The 19,505-nt window shown below is 39.0% G+C and overlaps 1 protein-coding gene across 2 annotated transcripts in view; it reads left to right on the top strand.

Annotated features, from left to right (window-relative positions):
* Window positions 1-11,000, top strand: part of LOC135260459 (exostosin-1a) — a 66,915-nt gene extending 55,915 nt beyond the window's left edge. For both annotated transcript variants that reach the window (XM_064345683.1, XM_064345690.1), the window contains 6 exons: window positions 64-182; window positions 551-646; window positions 3,452-3,541; window positions 3,718-3,878; window positions 3,990-4,161; window positions 6,621-11,000. In XM_064345683.1, the coding sequence (XP_064201753.1) occupies window positions 64-182; window positions 551-646; window positions 3,452-3,541; window positions 3,718-3,878; window positions 3,990-4,161; window positions 6,621-6,806 (824 nt within the window). In that variant the 3' untranslated portion in view covers window positions 6,807-11,000. The remainder of the gene's footprint in view (window positions 1-63; window positions 183-550; window positions 647-3,451; window positions 3,542-3,717; window positions 3,879-3,989; window positions 4,162-6,620) is intronic.
* The last annotated feature ends 8,505 nt before the right edge of the window (window positions 11,001-19,505 follow it).

Below are 19,505 nucleotides of genomic sequence, written 5' to 3'. Positions count from 1 at the left end.
GATTATGATAATGGAGCTAATTTTAGAATGATTAAAAAAAAATTCCTTTCCTCCCCTCCCCAGGTATCAAACCCTATCCAAAGTTCACAGCGGTCATCCACGCAGTGACACCCTTGGTCTCCCAGTCTCAACCCATTCTCAAACTACTGGTGGCTGTGGCTAAGTCCCAGTACTGTGCCCAGGTGTGTGGGTTTGGTTTTCTGTTAATAATGTGTAATGTGTCTTGGGTAAAATGAGAACTTCTCCAGCTGTAGTGGCTGTTCACCCAGTGAATCATTCGCTGAAGGGCAGACAGCCCTGATTCTTAGGCTTATTCATCCTGTGGCAGGCAGATTCAATTCACAGTTCTTAATGCTGGCTGAAGAGCTTGGCTGGGAGTTTTGGTAGTAATTAGCATGTCACACACATTATGTTCCACGCACTTGTCTTGTGCCCATTGTTAAAATTACAATAGTTTTAATATCATATAAAATCAGTCAAGTACCAATTCACTCACCCTCTTGGTCTTTCTCTGTCTCTCTCCTGACTGATGTCTCTGCATTTCTATTAGATCGTTGTCTTGTGGAACTGTGATAAGCCACTCCCTGCCAAACACCGCTGGCCCTCAACCCCAGTGCCCGTGATTGTCATTGAGGGGGAGAGCAAGGTAAGCTCCGCAATGCCACGTCACCTATGCCATGCCCACTGGCAACCCTGTAATGACACGGTCACTTGTGAAATTACAATGACGTGCCCACTCCTGACCCTGCAATGACGTGCCCACTCGTGACCCTGCAATGACGTGCCCACTGGTAACCCTGTAATGACTTTCCTACTGTTGCCCCAGCAATGACACGCTACTACACAATGTTTTTCACATTGTTCCCACAGCTTATGAAAGAGCTCAGTGACAAATCTGCTATTAATCAAACAACACTGTAGCTGTCAAAAGCTAAATGCATGTTTCACTCAACTGAAACATAAAACTGATTGTATTATGACCTCGTATTTATTTTATGCTGGTATATTGGCAAATTACTCGAGATTTATTTCCAAAACGCGTACTGGGGACTGATCTTTTGAAACATAAATTCACGGAGCAAAGTAACTCAAATTTCAAACTAAAATGGTTGTTATTGACTTATTTATTATGCTAAATTTGAGTGTGAATTTATTATGAATATAAATAGTTATAAGAATAGTGTGCACATTCTATGCATATTTTATGTTTGAGCCCAATATTATTTTTAGAAGCATGCTGTATTATTGCATGCAGGGTATTTAAACATTTTATTACAAATATTTTTCGTAACATTTATTTAGAATAAAAATTGATTTGAGATTTGATTTTTAAAAAGATTTCGAATTTAATTTCTAATATCACAATTCGTTAAAATTAAGTTGCCATGTATGCATGCACACAGATATGTCCACATATGCAGGTATCACAATACACACAACTCACAAACAGTACACATAATAGAGACACATAAATAGAGAGTATGCTGTGCCAATCCTGTATATTAAGGTGCAGCACTGCTTGCTTGTCTTGTATAAATCTGTAACTAGGAGGTGTTTGTAATTTGGGCCTCTCAGAGTTTCCACGGGTTAGATTTTAAATATCTATTTGTGTTAAGTGTGTGAGTTGCCACTTGATTCTGAAAGCAATTCTTGTTTTTGAAAATGAAGGAAGAAAAGGTCAAGAACTTCCCTGACACAACCCCAGCACATATATGAGAGCACATGGAGAGTGGTCTGCTTTTTCACTCACTCTCTGAATCACGGTGTGGTGTAATGTCTCCCTGGCTAGACTGTACGGCATGTATTATATTACAGATGATTCGTTATGCAACGGGAGAATCTGCCATCTATTCACAACACAGACGGAGGGAGGGAAAGTTTGCATTGCTTGGAGTCGCTTCTGAAAACACAGCAGAAAGAAATGTCTCTTTCTCCAAAATTACTTTTTTACAGGTGGCTTTAAGATTAAGAAAAATAAAACCAATGAAAATTCATGACCTGAGTCTGAGTTCCCCGAAAGAATTCTTGAGATGAGTGTTGGGGGGAGGAGGTGTTCAGTTCTGCTTTCCGAAATGTGAGACAGGACTTCCTCAGTGTCCTACTTAAGTTTGATAGGAAAGATCTGAGTGTGTTCCAGCTACACTGAGGAACGCTGTTTCATCTGGTGTTAGCAATGTAATTAAAGAGGTCTTGAGTTTATATCAGGAACAGTATGTAGCATGTGGTATGAATGGACTCCCCACAAGCCTTGTTGGCATACTTTTGACATCAATCTACTGTATCAACTCATGCAGGGAAGAGTGGCAGGGTAAGTTTGCGGCACAGGCAACAAGGATCGTTTTCTACAGTGCCATCCACCTAGGGATGCATCAAACAAAGAGAGAATAAATAAAAATAAATAAATCCAGGCATTGCGTCTAGTCAGTGGCCACAACCCTCGCTGCCTCTGGTCCGCAATCTCACCTTGGGCAACATAAAGGCTAGAGCTGAGGCTGCATGTTGATATAAATGAGTATTTTAGATGACAAAAGCACCAAACCAGGCCATGGTGAAATATATTCAGTTTGCACAGGTACCAGGGAGCAATTCCAGAAGTGCATCGGTGTGTTTGTCGCAAAGGGTTTGATATCTCCAATGGGAGCAAAACAACAGTATATGACCACTGTGTATTGTAATTGCAGCCTATGAGCTAATAATCATGAATTTTTTTTTTTCAATCAATAAAATATAGCAATAAGTATAACTTAACTTGGAGATTGATATGTGGTATTAATGTTAGTTGAGTCATACAATGCAAGCAAAGGGTATTTTCAACAATACATCGAGTATGTGAACTTTAGTATCACAGCTCAGCTTAGTACTATCTTTGTAAATGCATTGATGAAAGGAGGGTGAACGAGTGATCTGAAGGGTCAAAAGTAGTGGAAAGGTAAAATGATAATGAAGACCCATTGAATAGTACTGCCTCGGGTAGAACGAATATAATAAATGACAGATAGAGGGGCATTTTTCAAGCAGTGAGGGTAACACTATAAATTTAAGAGGATCAGGTGAAAAGAGCTGTTGACAAACAGCTTGTTAAAGGATTTTGAATGGAATGGCAGGCAAAGAGACAGGGCTGTAATTTTACAGGTTTGAGGGATTAAGATCAGGGTGTTTTTTTTCCCAAGAAGAGCTGTAATCCAAGGCTGTTTGAAAAAAGTTAAAGGGGAAAAAGGTCTAGTATAAGAAACAGCCTAATAACAGGGGAAGTACAGGATGGAAGATCAGAAGTACTAAACAGGAATAAAGGGTACATATGTATAGGCAGTTAAGGGAGGTTCTAGTATTCCACTTCCAATTTCCCTAGTATATGTGAAGTTCAGAATAAAAGTATATGTCACTTAGATTGAGTAGAACCATCTGTATTATTGCAGCTATTTATTTAAATGATGTGTGGTGTTCTTTGCAGGTGATGAGCAGTCGATTCCAGCCCTATGAGACAATCGTCACAGATGCAGTGCTGAGCCTGGACGAGGACACGGTCCTTTCCACCACTGAGGTAGTGGAGCAGAACCACAACATGGCTGTTATCTCATTTTGATGCAGTTCAGAGGACTTTTTGAATCTTGTTGAGAAACTGACAGCTCAGCAGATGTAGCTGATTATGCATGTGTGCATGCATGCGTGCGTGTATGTACACTAAATAATATTGGGATTTGTCTCTGCTGCCTATAGGTGGATTTTGCCTTCACTGTGTGGCAGAGCTTTCCTGAGAGGATTGTGGGATATCCAGCTCGTAGCCATTTCTGGGACAGAAACAAGGAGCGTTGGGGCTACACCTCCAAGTGGACCAATGACTACTCCATGGTGCTGACTGGAGCTGCAATATACCACAGGTCTGAGAGCTCTGCCAAGATATTTTCTAAATTAATCTTGTATATTTTTTTTATTTATAGAAGGCAGGCACTTACTCTTAACTTAACTGCTTGTACTTTCCATATCTCCAGATACTACCACTACTTGTATACCAATTACCTACCGACAAGCCTGAAAAGTCTTGTTGACCAGCTGGCCAACTGTGAGGACATCCTCATGAATTTCCTGGTGTCTGCAGTCACCAAACTTCCTCCCATCAAAGTCACTCAGAAGAAACAGTACAAGGAGACCATGATGGGACAGGTGTGTAATTTTTTCTTCCTGTTGCCTTCTGAAACTATGGCCATTAAATTTGGACATGTTAAAATGAGCTGGGTTTTACATGTGCATGGAGATTTGTACTAAAATTCCGAATCATTATCATTTGACTCATTTAGAATTTTGCACGATTCTGCATTGAAGAAAACAAATAAAATAAAAAAATAAAATAATGACATTTTTTTTGAAGCTTTGAAGCCATTTTTTAAGTGCAAACCAATTCCTTTTCAATTGATATTTCACTGGTTTCAACACACCAGACAAATTAAAACAGGTGAGCGTGATGATTTCTCTTGCTATGAATAGAATTGGAGACACTAAGGGACACCAGAGTACAGTTTACAGTTTAATCTACAAAGATCTTCATTGCTTTTGCATATCATCCTCAGATTTTGCACACGTTGTCAAGGAGTGTATGATCCAGGTCATTTATAGTTTCACCAGTTTTATATATGAGATTTCTCAGTATTTCATTTCAAACTAAAGAACTTCTTCTTGAAACTTCTTTCATTTTTTGCCGAGATAATTGCATTTGTGGCACTTAATTTCTACCTAAATTATGAATATAAACTAATATTAGTTGGTATAAACTATTTTGTAAGTATGGTAAATGATACCATTTTCCAATTATCTGTGATGCTCACATATAGAGTTATAAAGCTTTCAACAGAGCACTACCAGTTGGTATGAACTGGTTCTCAGTGGTCATGTTTTTGACAGGGCAGCCCTCCCTTGACAATGTTTTATATTGTTATGGAAAGTGCATGGGATGTATGGAAAATAAATATGGACATATGGTTCATGAGAAAATGGTTTAATATTCAATTACCTCTAGCTTCTGCATTTTAGACAGATCTACACTATTCAGTTTGTGTCTTGTTCAGGCCGATGTGCATGATAATTAAGGCCAGTGTTTCAATGCAATATTTCAAAATCAAATTTATTGGATCGCCATTCTCCCATTTTTTCATATAGCCTCTTCTGTTTAACTTCTATTTGTGTTTTGATGGAAGAATTTACTTTGGTTAAAATAATTTATCATTCTTTCAGTCTTATTTTACCTAGAACTATGGCGTACATGTGTTTTTTGTTTTATCCATCTATGCAGGAATTCATTGTGGGTGGACTTTCTGGTCATGTTTTTGTGTTTTCCAATTTTTCACTTGCCTTGGTCTCAGGAAAGACACACTGTGACACATTTTTCTCATCCATATTTTTCCTCATTCCTTTGGACCTCCGACAGCTTCAGCAGATGATGTGGCCTCTCTGTGTTATTGTTTCCTGACTTTTGACTCTTCATAGAAGAGGCACTCTCCATTTCTCTCCTGAATAGCAGTCCTGTGTCCTGCATGTGAGGAATTAAAATGAAACATATTTCACAAATTTGGAACAAAATGAGTTTTTTTACAGAAGGTTAAAGTAAGAAATTTTTTTAAAAGTTTCAGAAGGAGCTTTGATGAATGAATGATTAAACACATTGGGTTCTATTTTTCGTCAATCGGTGTTTCACTGCACACGTGTACAGTCAATGGCGCGGCATGTGGGTGCACTGGCTATGGCTAGTGATTGTTGGTATTTGCACGGCGCATGTGTACAGTCAATGGCGCGGCATGTGGGCGTACTGGGCATGGCTAGTGCGCCCATGTTGAATGTTGGTATTTTGAGGACCAGCGGCGAGCACTTTAGACTACTCGATATTACATTTATTACATAGAACATAATAAGAGATTGTTGTAAAATACTGCATTACTCATCAAACTCTGTTTATAAAGGCAGTCTATCCATAACTTGTGCCAGTACTGTCGATATCATTTTCAATACAGACAGGTATAAGAAAAAGAACATAATACAGTACACCTTGGACCACAATGCAATATAAGAACAGCCATAAACAATTAAAAATAAATACAGGAATTTAAATAATAAAAAAAGATGAGCCATGAAAACCATTGATTGGCTTTTAAGGCTGTGCATGCGTGCATTTCATGGGAATTTCCCAAAATTTGCAATCCGTTGTAGGATGGCCTGCACTTTACACCTTAAACGTGGTCTGTGCAGGTGGGTGACAAAAGGCGCAAATGGTAGACTTGACTGACCCGAAAATTGCCCATTGAGCTGTATCAAAATTGCACTGCACTATGCATCATTGAGTGGCACACCTCCAGCAGAGGCCCCCCTCCCACTTTGGTGCTTGCCGAGTCACGAAATTACCAAATGGCTCAGGGACGTCATGGCGAAAATACCATTTAGCCAGTGCGACAGCTCGCGACACGGCATGCGCTGCCCAGAAAATAGAGCCCATTTTGCCAACATATTCATCTGGTGTGTGGGTGTTTTGAAATGGAGACGTGTTTATGGAGTGACCCTGGTGCCAGATGAGTGTCAAGGGACGTCCAAATGAAGTTTTGACACTAACTTTTCCCCATCTATCTTTATCTCTGCAGACCTCTCGCTCCTCCCGCTGGGCGGACCCGGACCACTTCGCCCAGCGACAGACCTGCATGAACAAATTTGCCAGCTGGTTTGGCTCCATGCCCCTGGTCCACTCCCAGATGCGACTGGATCCGGTTCTGTTCAAGGACCAGGTCTCCATCCTGCGCAAGAAGTACAGGGACATTGAGAGACTTTAATGAGCCCAGGCCCCACCCTCCCAAAGGGGAGAGGGAGGGGTGCAGAAAGAGGGCGGACAGATACGGGGATTTTGGGGGGAGGGGACGTGTCAGGCTGCCACATGAACAGAGGGCCCTACGGCTCTGTCTCCCACTCCCTTGCGATGCATTGCCAGCGATGACAGGCAATTACTACGACGACGGCTTTGTCAGTGGAGCTGACGCAAGAACATGCGCACACACACACGCATCACTGATCACAGGACTTCTGGTAGCCTTTTTGCTCTCACAAATCATAAATGAAACAGATGGATGCCTGAATCTTCTCAGTACAGACGGATCACGGTTAAAGAAAAGAAGTGTTCACACTTGGGTCTTGAATCAGTGTTCTCCCTGTCCAAAAATACGCACCCCATTCTTTTAACTATGCAGAGTTATTTCAGAGAGATCAATGCTCTGTTACTTTGATACTTCTGTTTTTCTTGGATTCTCATGCCTAGTGCCATTTACGTATCTCTTTTTCTACTGTTGAGCTGAAACCAGGCAAACTCATTCTACCCCTTTTTTTCCACTATAGATCTGAAACCAGGCCCATGTTACACATGTTAGTTTGAAGTATAAAAATTTATTTTCAAATTAAACTGAATTTAATTAGAGAATTTTGGGTTGTTATTGTGGTGAATTTACATTGTATTCCCATCACGATCACACTCCCAAAAAAGCCTTTTGGTTTTTGCTTGGCTGGTCTCAAACTGATTGCTTATAAAGCCTTTTGAATGTTATGGAGACTTTAACTTTGGCTTAAGCATTAAATGAGCCATGAAATGCCCAGTCCCACCACAATTCCTCTTAAGAATTTCCCTTATGGTGAACACCTTTCTGTCTGTGGAGGAGATGCAAAAGTAAAAATCGATCGAACCTTTGCTTGCCTTTGAGTTTTTCCCCAAATCCCAAATTTTTAAATGTGAAAGCCCACAGACATTTAAGTGAAATTACATGTTAATTGTTCAGTGTATTGTCTCTAGAAGTCTTCTAACTGGGGTCACTTAGCTGAAGGCAAAAAGGGAATCTTTTGGCAACCTTATTGCCTCAACTTGGAATTTTGGTTTTCTATTTTTTTTATTTTGTTTTTACTTTATGTAATGTTTGTTTTTTTCCCCAGTGGCCACACTCAACTCAACCGCACACATTGAGAGGTGAGTATTTTTTTAAAGAAAAAAAAAACAATTATGATTGTATGCAGCTAATGATGGAACGTTGAAACAAAGGTTGAGATCTCCTTCCACTAAACATGTGCTTCTGAAATGTAAATGCCAGAAAAACCCCATTTATAGGGCATGTCATACATGTTTCTCTTAACCACCCATCTGAATGTTATATACCATAAGCAGGTCCTAAACATTTACCCAGGCCCATTGCTACATCCCGCACATGAACCTTTTGATGGTATTGCAACTTTGGTGATTATGTGGCTGTTTCAATACTCATAGTTTGTCTTATTTTTCCTTATTTTGTACAACTACATTTCAAGGCACTGTTGCTCAGACCGCTCCGTTTTTAGTCTGTAAGAAATTTCAAAGAAATATTGTAAGAGCAGGGGCTTTTATAGTCTTGGCTTTAACAGGTACTTGAATGCCTGAGGACTTGAAGGTGTGCCATGCAAAGTGGCCTTTTTTTTGTAAAGGCGTCTGGCCTTAACTTCAAGCAGCAGTGAGCAACTGCCATATGTAGTTTGTTGTATTGTTATTGTAGATTTATAGGTTTATGAAATATGCAACCAACATTAAATTGCCAATTAAATTACTTGTTATTCCGAATTCACATTACAAATTAATGCCCAGTTTACCCACCTTCTTTACTCAAACAAATGTTGTTTGCCTGTCGCAAAAATTCAAAATTCATAATTAAGTTATTAAAGAGGAATGTCATCAATAAACAAAGAAAGATTTTTTTTTTTTGATGAACACATCCCTTACATGTTTCAAATTGGAATTACTTTAACTTTCTTATGATTCGTTTATCACGTGAGAAAGCTCATGTAGGTTGTCTTCCATTGTTATTTTACTGCAGTGTAGTAGAACCTAAGTTCTGTGTGTGATCATGGTGTAATACTTTAATACTGAAGTAGGGAATAGCAAGGTTGAATGAATGAACCAGTCAACAGAAAATCTATTTCCTTAACTACATCAGCTGTTTTGAACCAATTGCTCACATCTGATTAATATTTAAGGTCAGTACCCCTTTAATCACCTTATTTTCTGAGAAATATCACATCTTTTTTAATATGAATTTCATATACGGTAGATGTGCAAAATTAGATGTGTATATTGTATGCATATTGGATTGTCTTATATCAAAAGGTCACATAAGCAGCCTGTTTATTAATGTTTTGTTATAAATTTATATTGATGTGCATATTTATTTTCAGAGGAACAAAAACAAAATCAAAGCTCAAATATGTATTCAGTGTTATTCTTAAAATGAGTGCGGTATTTTCATAACTGAGGAAATAGTCAATCGAAACAAGGTATCTTTTCATCTCCTTTTTAATGTACATTTTGAGTGTCCCAATACGTTGACAGGAGTATTTATGTATTTTGGTGGATCAGCAGATCTGTTCTAGAAATGAATTCCCTTGACATAGACGGATAGGTGAACTACCTACCTAGATGGGTATCTGTTTTCGTATGATGAATTGATTTTTTATGCTTATTCATCAATTCTGATATTCCCTTAATTTTACTTTGCTTTATTTATTTCTGTTGGCATGGTGACAATTCCACTCTACTGTTACCAGGAACTGGTTTTCCTCCTGCAGACACGTCAGAGCACTCTACTTACCTGCATCTCTGTTGTGCTCATTTTCATTTCTAAATGTTTATTCATGTTTGGAAACAATTTTATTTGAGGGCAATACTGAGGAATGCCAAATGAAAAACCTTAAAGAATCACCTGTTTATAGTTCTATCCCTTTCTCTCTGATGTATTTCAGTGTGTCTCTGCCCTGGCATGTCCCTGTCACACTGATATTTATGCATTCAATCATTTCACTGCTAAACCTGGTTTCATGTGCCCTCCATAAGCTTGTATACTGGCCCAGTAAATTAATGGCAGCGTGCTTCAGAGCATTACAATATTTTGCAATATTTTCCTTGCTTAGATGGTTGTCCCACAAAGTAGCAAAACGTACTGAATTTGCTTGGAAAGTGATGATAAAGCACATTACAGTTTCAGAAGCCATTGTGTTAGATACGAGTTGAAAGCGCTCTTCACAGTTTTTACTTTGTGAGAATTTTATTTATTTGTTTACTGTATATTCCATTGTTTTGCTGCGGCTTCAAAATCCAATCAGATTGTTAAACACTTTAAACACTAATGTGATGAGAACAGATGGCTTTTTCTACGGGCTCAACTGCAGGATAGTGGCAGTTTTTAAATCAACGAAAGGGTTTTAAAAAACCTGCTGCTGCAATGTCGTTAAAAGCACACAATTCTGTAATTATCAAAAAGACCAATATGTACATTTGACTATGCCATGTAACCATCATGATAAGTCATGGTTCAGATGTATTGTATGCTGCAAATTGCAGGAAGCACATTTGTAGGTTTTCATGCACTGCTGTTTCATATCTGGACAAAAAAAGGAATCTGAGAAGGATCGTCTTTGGTGATTGAATTGTTTTGTTTTGAGCTGTACTTTCTTTTGTTGTTTTTCTCCATCCTCTCTGTTTGAAATGTGCCTTCGGTGAAAGACACTTCAGATCTCTGCCTTCACAGGACACTCGGCACTCCCTCCTCCCCAAAGTCAACTGAGTTCAGTTGTTTCACTTTTTCATCGGCGACCGGAAATCACACGGGGGTTATTTGGTTTACCGTGTCCAACACTGGAAATACAAGGTTCTTCGAATGGGCATACCTGCATTCCACGTAGGAGCAACAAGAGCTGACCACTGCATCACAGAAGATCATACCCACAGATCAAATGGTCAGGCCCACAAAGGTTCTAGTGGCCAGTGCTGTTTGGGATGCATTCACTGTCATAATGGTTGGACTATTTACAGAGACTTTGCAGATTTAATTTTATTTCTGCTACCCTCTGCCCACCCCATAGCCCTTGTAATTAAAGAAATTATTTTATAGGGATAAAGGAAGAAAATAGAAAAATTCAAATTTTGTAAGAATGATTTTCTTAAAAAAATAAATCATATTTGATAACCCTGTGGTCATTATTTTCTTTGTTGTTGCTGTAGTGCATTCTTTCTAATGATAGATGCTGAATCTTATAAGATGTCAGATCACATTAAAGAGAGGATGCTTTATTTACGGTCTTTTTTTATTGCAGACCAATCCCCTGAGAGTGGCAGGGAGAAGACCTGTTTTCTTTAGCCTTTCTCCTGTACAGTGTGTCTCTCATCTCTTTGCTACACCTGGATTCATGTATTTAAAAGAACAGGAATGTTATCTCCTGTCTACCTCCTTACGCATACAATGTGCATATACTTGATTTAATTGGCTGACATTGTGGTAAGCCACAGTGGTAAACCAGTTTTACGACTTATGAGTAGTAGATGTGTCATCTGTTTTCATTTAATACATTCATAATTATTCATATTTGTTGCAGTTCAGTGATTTGGTTTGGTGGTGTTCACACATTTCCAATTAATCAACCAATACAGCATCAATGCAAAAGCATCACTGCTGTGGTGGCATTAATGGGGAATTAACAGCTATAAGATTTTGGCACTGAATCTAAGGAGGGACCCAGATGCTCAATTGCTCAACAGCTGTCTGAATTAATAAAATATAAACATAAGTGGTGTACGTTTTCAAGTTGTGTATTTAACAGTGCTAATATAAATATTGTTTCAAAACTTTCCTTGGTTTGGGTCTTAAGTAAACATTTGGCCTTAAACAGTGGGAAGACTGAAGCATGGTCTTTCACTGGCTACAGTACATTCATTATTTTCACAGAGCTTCAAAAATAACTTTGCACATCATCTCTATCAGCATGTCTACATTGTATCCAAAGGGTGCAGTCTGAGGGTATTGAATCCAGTAGGTTGACTTTTAGGTCTATTTCATTTCAATCTTGGCCACACTCCATCTCTTCAAAAATTCTTAAAATTTAAAATATGGATGGGAGCTGACTGGGCTCAGCAAAAGTATGCAGGTTTTGGCTCTAAGGCAGGGGTGCACAGCTCCAGTCTTGGAGGGCCGACGTGTGTCCTGGTTTTGTTCCAACCAAATGGCTCTGTACACCAGAACTGGTTCACACCTATTTCAGACCACAAAAACCTTGTCATCATAGATACATGTAAAGTCTGCAGCTGTAGCTCATGATTTTACAAAGAAATACCTGGCAAAATAAATGATTGGTTAGTTAAATAGTTTTGGGCAAATGTTGGAGTGAAATTCTGAAATGGATTGGCCCTTGCTGTGCACCCCTGCTCTACGGTCATCTTCTCCTTAATGAAAGCTCCTTTACTCTTGATTCATCACCAGTGAAATCACACACATGCACACATTCAGCTATGCTGAATGTGTGAGGGTGTTCCCAACATCTTTGTAAAAAACAGCCACTGCTGATGGCATGGGCGAGGCCTTGTTCATCCTGTTATTCATCTTACAGTTCCCCATCCTTGCTTTGCAAAATCACCATTCATCATCTTGTTGTGTTTGGTCTTGGGAAAACTCCTGTGCTAAATTTACTATGCTGAAGTATTTGGGGGAAAATATCTCACAATAGACTTCCCCAGTGCTAATGAGGAACAGGAAATCCTAAATGGCCACTAATTATAGGCCATAGCTCTTCTACATCCTTAATGTGGGTAATATAGGGAATACGCTGTGTTTAGTGCAGTACTATGTGAGATGGTTTTAAGACATCAAGCACTGCAGAAAAGCTGTTTTTTTTTTGCTTTCTCTATAAGGCAACCTTCAAATAAGGACTAGCTAGATTGGTTAAGCTTTGGCAGCCTCAAGTCAGTGTCAAGAATCTAAGACATGGTGTCTTTTTATGGCACTGATAGTTTTTTGTTCATACAACCACCCGCATCATTACCAAAATGCATTATCAATTAAATCTGTTTATCAACTTTATTATTTAGCAATGTATAACCATAATTATGGCTGGGTGTTTGTTACAATAGTCAAGGGCATCACAGATTTAGTGATGTTTACTTTTTTGGCAGCTCTGTGACTTTCCCCATTTATTACCTTTCCACAATTTCCCCTTTTTCAGTACTTTCCATGATGTTTTGATGGCAACTGTCAAACTTAACGTAGTCTACAGTGTGATTTGTATAGGCCTAAGCATTTTAACCATATTGTCAAATACTAGGAGAAAAAAATTGCAATAAGTACAGATCCTCTAATGTGCTGGGATCAAGAATCACTTCCTTGTTAGTTGGAGCAATCAGATGTTACAGTTTTGATGCCGAGCGCTCCCTCCCCCCATTACGGTAACATTTTCTGTGACAACAGGCGCTCACCAAAGACTCAAACGTTGCAATGTACAAGTTTTAACAAAGCAAGCTTTAAAGAAATAAAAACGGACATACAGTAACCTGTATTATTTTAGGATTGCAATTTGAGCATGCACTGTTTCTAACAAAGTTCTGTTAAAGGCAAAAAGCATGCTTTTCATTTCCGTAATTCCCCTAAGCAATGTGAAATGCAGCAGCCTTAGCAAAGCATTTCACTCCTATTTGTTCCTTGCGGCAACTGCCCGCTGCTTCTTCTTTTTTATTTTTTTACACTTCAAGCGCTTGTTATTGTTGCTACAGCTGCACATGTTATTTTAATCATTTTCCGCTGCTGTGCACAAGACCAATTAATTTAACAAATTAATTTTCTTTTTAAAACACTGTGATTTCTGCTGTGATTTTTTATTTTATTTTATTTTATTTTCAGTTTCAGTTTTCTGTGATTTTTTTCTGTGATTTTCACTTTGCAATGACTGCCCTGTGACTTTAGCCAATATTTTCTGTGGCAAATACCCAGCCTTAACCATGATAAATTAATCACTGTGTGTGTCTTTATGGCTCTATATATTTGTGCTGTCTGCTCTACTGGGAGTTACTATAACAGAGGTGATATCTGTCTGGTGAGAAGCATTGATCTTTTTGTGCAGGCACCTTGGACTCCCTAGTCAGGGTGGAGGAGTTGACTTTCCCATATTTTCACCCCCGGGTGTCTGTACACAGAAGTGCTCAGGTGATCCTTTGAATAAAGGCATGCTGTACACAATAAGTTCTGACATAAGCCTGCTACAAAACTTTTAAAAAATTGCCTCAGCTTCATACTCAATAAATGTAGCATACATAACAGCTGGACAATAGCAGAACCCACGGAGTTTGGATAACATATCACTTATGTTTTCAAATGAGGAATCCTCAATCACTCAAGTACTCCCACAAGGTTAAAATAAGCATAGACATATTCAATATATGCATGGACGTACATGGATTAATGTTTGCACAAAACAGGCCTTACCAACATAAATAAATAAATAAATAAAGCAACCAATCTCTGATCTCTTCCTCATTTGAATGAAATAGCACAAACTCAAAACATCCAGTTTTAGATTTTAGCTTTTTCCCTTAACTCGTTCTCAGGTTAAATATTGCATATGCCTTTGCTTTAGATTGTTATAAAATGTTGAATTGAGAGTGGAGTGAAGGAGCCATTGACACTCAATGGCACCAACTGTTCCTATTAATTTTTCTGTATAAACTTTAAACACACATTCATTTATTGAAAGTTTTTTACATGTTTCTGGTGGGTTATGTGTATGAGAAGATACCAGTTTATCCCAGGACTTGGGGGTTTAATCCACAAGTGGCCTGGAAGATTCTGGATGGGGCAATTACCTGTGCTCATAGGGCATGACACCACATGATTGATAGTTTTTAGCCATGGGGCAATTTTACAGTCCTGGCAAACCTCAACAAATAAAATAAATAGATTGGGGCTGGAATTGTACATGTACATTGTTATGAATGACTGTAACAAGTAAGCAGCACAGGTTCACATTACACCTTGGGTGCTTCTCATGCATTACATTGGTGCTGTGACCAGAATTGTAAAAAAAAGTGGTTGCTGCTGCTGCTGCTGCTGCTGCTGCTGCTGCTGCTCCATTAGGACTCTGAGGTAGACATTTGTAGACACAAAATGTCTTTTCTGTACATTAAATGTACAGAAATCTCAGAACGCTGGGGATTCACTCCCCAGCAGGGTCAGACTTAATATTACCAACTCAGAATAAATAGTGGTGGATTGTGGGTAATATACAAGTGATTGGTATATACTCCTTCCATTTTGTGCCTGCGTTTGTGCTTCATACCTTTTCCTAAACTATAAATGCCAATCATGCTTCCTTACTCATGAAGAAACATGATGGCTATAGGCCAAATCACAGGTCTGTTTCTACCAGATGGGCATGACGTTTCCACAGTGGTTGTGACTGAAGCTGCATGGGAAAGTTAGCTCTCCGGAGCAGGGCCTTGGTGGTGCAGCGACAAAAACAGATGAAGATTAAATACAGTGTGAAGCCATCAGAGACACTCCTTTGCCCATGATTAATTGTGGGCGATTAAGAAAAGCTGGCCGCTCTCGGAGTTTGCGTATAGTTAAAACTGGGTTAATTTCTGCCTCCTTTTCATGCATCATTTAGCAAATGGTTCTTAGCACAGGCCCAAACTAGACCATTATCTGGAATACAGAGCAAGTAACCAGTCAATTTGGCTTGATAGCTTGGACTTAGACTTGACTTTATTGTGACACTGTTGATGTTTTCTAACACTCAAACCCAACCCACTCAAACCCACTATGACCTCATTTTAATTAGATGGACTTATGGCTTCTACATGGCATTGTACGATGGCATGAGCAATGGGCTCACATCACCTCATTGATTACAGCCTTATGTCTATTTTTGAATGCATCTTTGGGTGTGGTTTCTTCTTAGTTCCTTCTTATTTTGTTGATTACTCTACTCGGGTTTCATGAGAAATATTGGGTTATAACACTGTAATAATTAGGTATGAATTACTAATGAGTTCACAGCAAGGACCTTTTGCATTTCTTTTGTAAACATTACAAATAAAAATTAAGTTGTCTACCCCTACTCTAGTATATGAAATGGTGATTGCTAAAATGTCACCACACTGATGAGAAGTTCCTGCTGGTGAAGACTTGCATCTTGAAATTTTAACTGTCATATGGTTAAGTAAAAATAGCACTTCATCTTTGGAGAATAGAAAATCTGTAAGCCCCTGACTAGACCCATGAACAGAATGCTAAATAACTGATGCCAACTAAGTAGCAGCCACTAAGGTCAAAGTACTGCTGTGCTTTAATCAGCGATAACAGAAACTTTTGGCTTTTTCATTTCGTGTATGTCTCTCAAGCTGAGAATGACAAAACTGTCTTGATGTTACTCCAATATTTATACAATTTTTGAATGACTTGACAGGATTTTAGCCAGGAGGAACAACAAAGGATAAACCTGGAACTTGATGGCTGAAAATAAATCTCTTTTACAGATTTTATAGGCTGTAGACTGGGGAACATTTTCATGCAAGCAGTTTCCATTCTTTAAAGCCTATTTAAATGTCCCTGCTGCAGCATTAGTTAGCGCCCTGCTATGAACCCATCTCCCCAAACTGCTGTGACAAGAACTTAATGCGGATCACTGTGCCATCATCAGAGTGTGGCCAAGTCCACATTTGCAGCTGACTGGTCTTTTCTGTTGTATGTAGTGCACATATAGGGGCACATGCTCTGTGTGGGCACAGAAATGGCAATCCAGATATAATCCACTAAATGTTCCACCACAAGTTACATTTCATATTAATAATGCATTTGACTCTTCTGAGAAACTTTAACTTATTTAAAACTGGTTCTGGACATCTCAGTTGAAGCCTCCCAAGTAGAGATTCATCCTGACAGCAGACTCCTTTTAGGCTGAATCAGGGAGTCTTCTAAATAAGATCAGATTATTAAATATATAAATGTACTACAACTGCAAAAAAAGAAGAAAAAAAGCCTCATGATCTTCAAAGAAGTATTTAGGCTTTAACCTGACATATCTTCAGAAGTGTAAAAACCCTGGGTTTGATTGACTTAAAAAAAGAACCTGAAGCCCCTCCTTCACTCACTGAAGCCTTAGGAGAGAGAGAAGTAGTCTAGCCTAATTTACCAGTAATGTCAGGCCTAACAATACTTGCAGTGATAAGTGTTTCTTAAATGTATAAAATGGAGGTGTAGAGGCCAAGCCATGAAGCAAAGGGTTTTTCCCTTTATCATTAGTGTAATGTTTGCATAGTGGTAGTGTGTATCAATCCTTTGTGAAATCCAGGGCAGTCTATGCCTCAATAGATGTAAACAGATATACGCAAGGCTGGCTAAATGATGAGGCTCCACAACTGGTATGTTAGGCTAGGCAAAAGTCAGCTCAGGACAAGAAATGACTGACCTGGGAGTGAGCGATGATACTTCTCTAAAAACCCCCTCTGCTGATGCCTCCCAAAATAAACTCTCACTTTTTAGGAAATTTGAAGAGAAGGCTGTAAAATATTTGAAAAGATGAAAGAGCATGTATTTCCAGTTGAAAGCTTTAGATGAGTATGGGTTGTTTTTGCTCTCCTTCTTCAAGATGATTGAAAGGTGGTCAGGGCATGAGTTCCTGGTATGGTTGAGGATATCTGTTCAATTTGCCAACTTGAAACTACTTTGGGGTCCATAGCCAAAGTGGTCATTTTAGAGGGTCTACAAAATATATGTTTGGGAACCAGTAATTTAGCCGAAATTCTTTCGAAGTTTAAGGCATTGAATGTTACTAGTGTATAGCTAGCTAATCAGAAGGGCCAGAGTTGAGTGCAAATTCACCTTATTGAATATCAAATGCACTGCCAAGGGTGTAACATTTGCACCTTTAAATTTCACCAGGTGTTTTGGTAAACAAATTTGGTCTGCAGTGTTGCTCTCTCATCTGAGGAAAACAAACTAAAAGAGAGACTATGGCACTGTGAACTTATAAATTATTTTGCGGTGATGAGTGTAGATATACTTACAAATGCCACCTGTGATTTGATCCTGCCTCAGTGTGATTACTTGTAGTGAAAGGTTTTATTGTTCATTTTCACAGTGCCACGGCCTCTCTTTTAGTTTGTTTTCATCAGATAGGAGGGCAGAGGGATAGAAATTAGAACTGCAGACCAGATTTGTTCACCAAAATGCCCAGTGAAATTTAAAGGTGCAAATGTGGCCAATTTGTTTCTGTTATTGTTAAATCCACAGTGTCAGCTGGAGCTCTGAATCCTAATGAAATGAGAACCCCACAGCTGTTGTACTCATGTGTTAGGGCAGGCACATCTTCCTTACATCGCACCATGCCTCAATGCCCTTTCCTCTTCCTCAAAGATTGCTCAGCACCAATCAAAATCATATCTGGCTCCCACACAGTGGCAGATGCTGACAGAGTTAAAGCATCTGTTTTTCCACCCACCCCTCTTTGCACTGCCCAGATGATTCCATGATTCAGCTGTTTCCCAGCATGTTTACTTTCACTCCAGTTTTGATTTGCTGCCGGGTGACTTGGCTGAGAGATCGAAGGGTCTGAAAACCCTCCTGACAAGGCCCATTGTCCAAAACCCAAACCCTCTAATTGTTTTTTCAGCCCCCTGGATACATGCTCAGGCATGGGGGTGCTGTTTAAATGGCAACAGGGCCAGGCTGTGTCTAACATCCCTGTTTTTTTCATTTGCATTGGTGTTTGTTACGAACCAGAGAAAATGCCTTCCAATCTGAGGTTCTGTTAGCATCTGCAAGGTCTCATCTCTTCACTGTTATATATGTCAACCATCCACCAGAAAAGGAATATGGAGATATGGCAATTTCAATGGAAAAGGTGGATTTACAGTCACCAGTCACTCTTCACTGTATCTGTACAAGAGTCAGATGTGAAAATATGTAAACATAATAACACCGAAAATGGTGACAAATTCAGGGGCTGATGGGAGCCATGTGATCAGTAGCTGAGAAGCACTGTGTGATGGTTTATTATGCTAGAAGAAGAAAAAGCTACCCCACAAGTTTCAACAAAAATAGAAAAACTTTCTTAAAACAAATGCATTGTTTTGGTTGAGCTAAGCCAGCAGTCCCAGCTCATGGACAAGAAGTCCCTCAACTGCATCTGGAATAAGAAAGATATACTGAAGGCTTAGTCAAGTTATTTATAAAGCAAGTGTCTCTTACACTCCTATTCACATTCCTGAGTGTTACAATACTTTGCTTTATCTTTCATTCCTTTTCTCCTGACAGATACAATGTTCCTGGGTTTAATACAGCAGATGCAGCCCAGGATCCTTCTGTAGCAGTGACAGAACAGCCCCCCCAACACACACACAGACAAACACACCCGCACCCACATGCAAACACACACACACACACACACATACAGTGCACTCAGAGACAGTTGCATACAAACTTTAATACTCCACTGACAAATACAAAAAAAAGAAGATTTTTTCTGTTCATATGTCAATGCCAATCCATGACCACTAACCTGACCACTAAAATGAGCACAAAATATATATTCTTGATAAAATATTAACCGTCAATTCATTACTGACATAAAAGAATCACTTTAAAGTATGTCAGAACTTGAAAAAGGAGTTTTTCTTGGCAGCGAGAAGGGAAAATCTGTTCTGTAGAAAA

Source organism: Anguilla rostrata, chromosome 1, assembly GCF_018555375.3.
Source record: "Anguilla rostrata isolate EN2019 chromosome 1, ASM1855537v3, whole genome shotgun sequence".
NCBI lineage: Eukaryota > Metazoa > Chordata > Actinopteri > Anguilliformes > Anguillidae > Anguilla > Anguilla rostrata.
The sequence above is the reverse complement of the archived record's forward strand: the minus strand, read 5'-3'. Positions and strand labels throughout refer to the sequence as shown.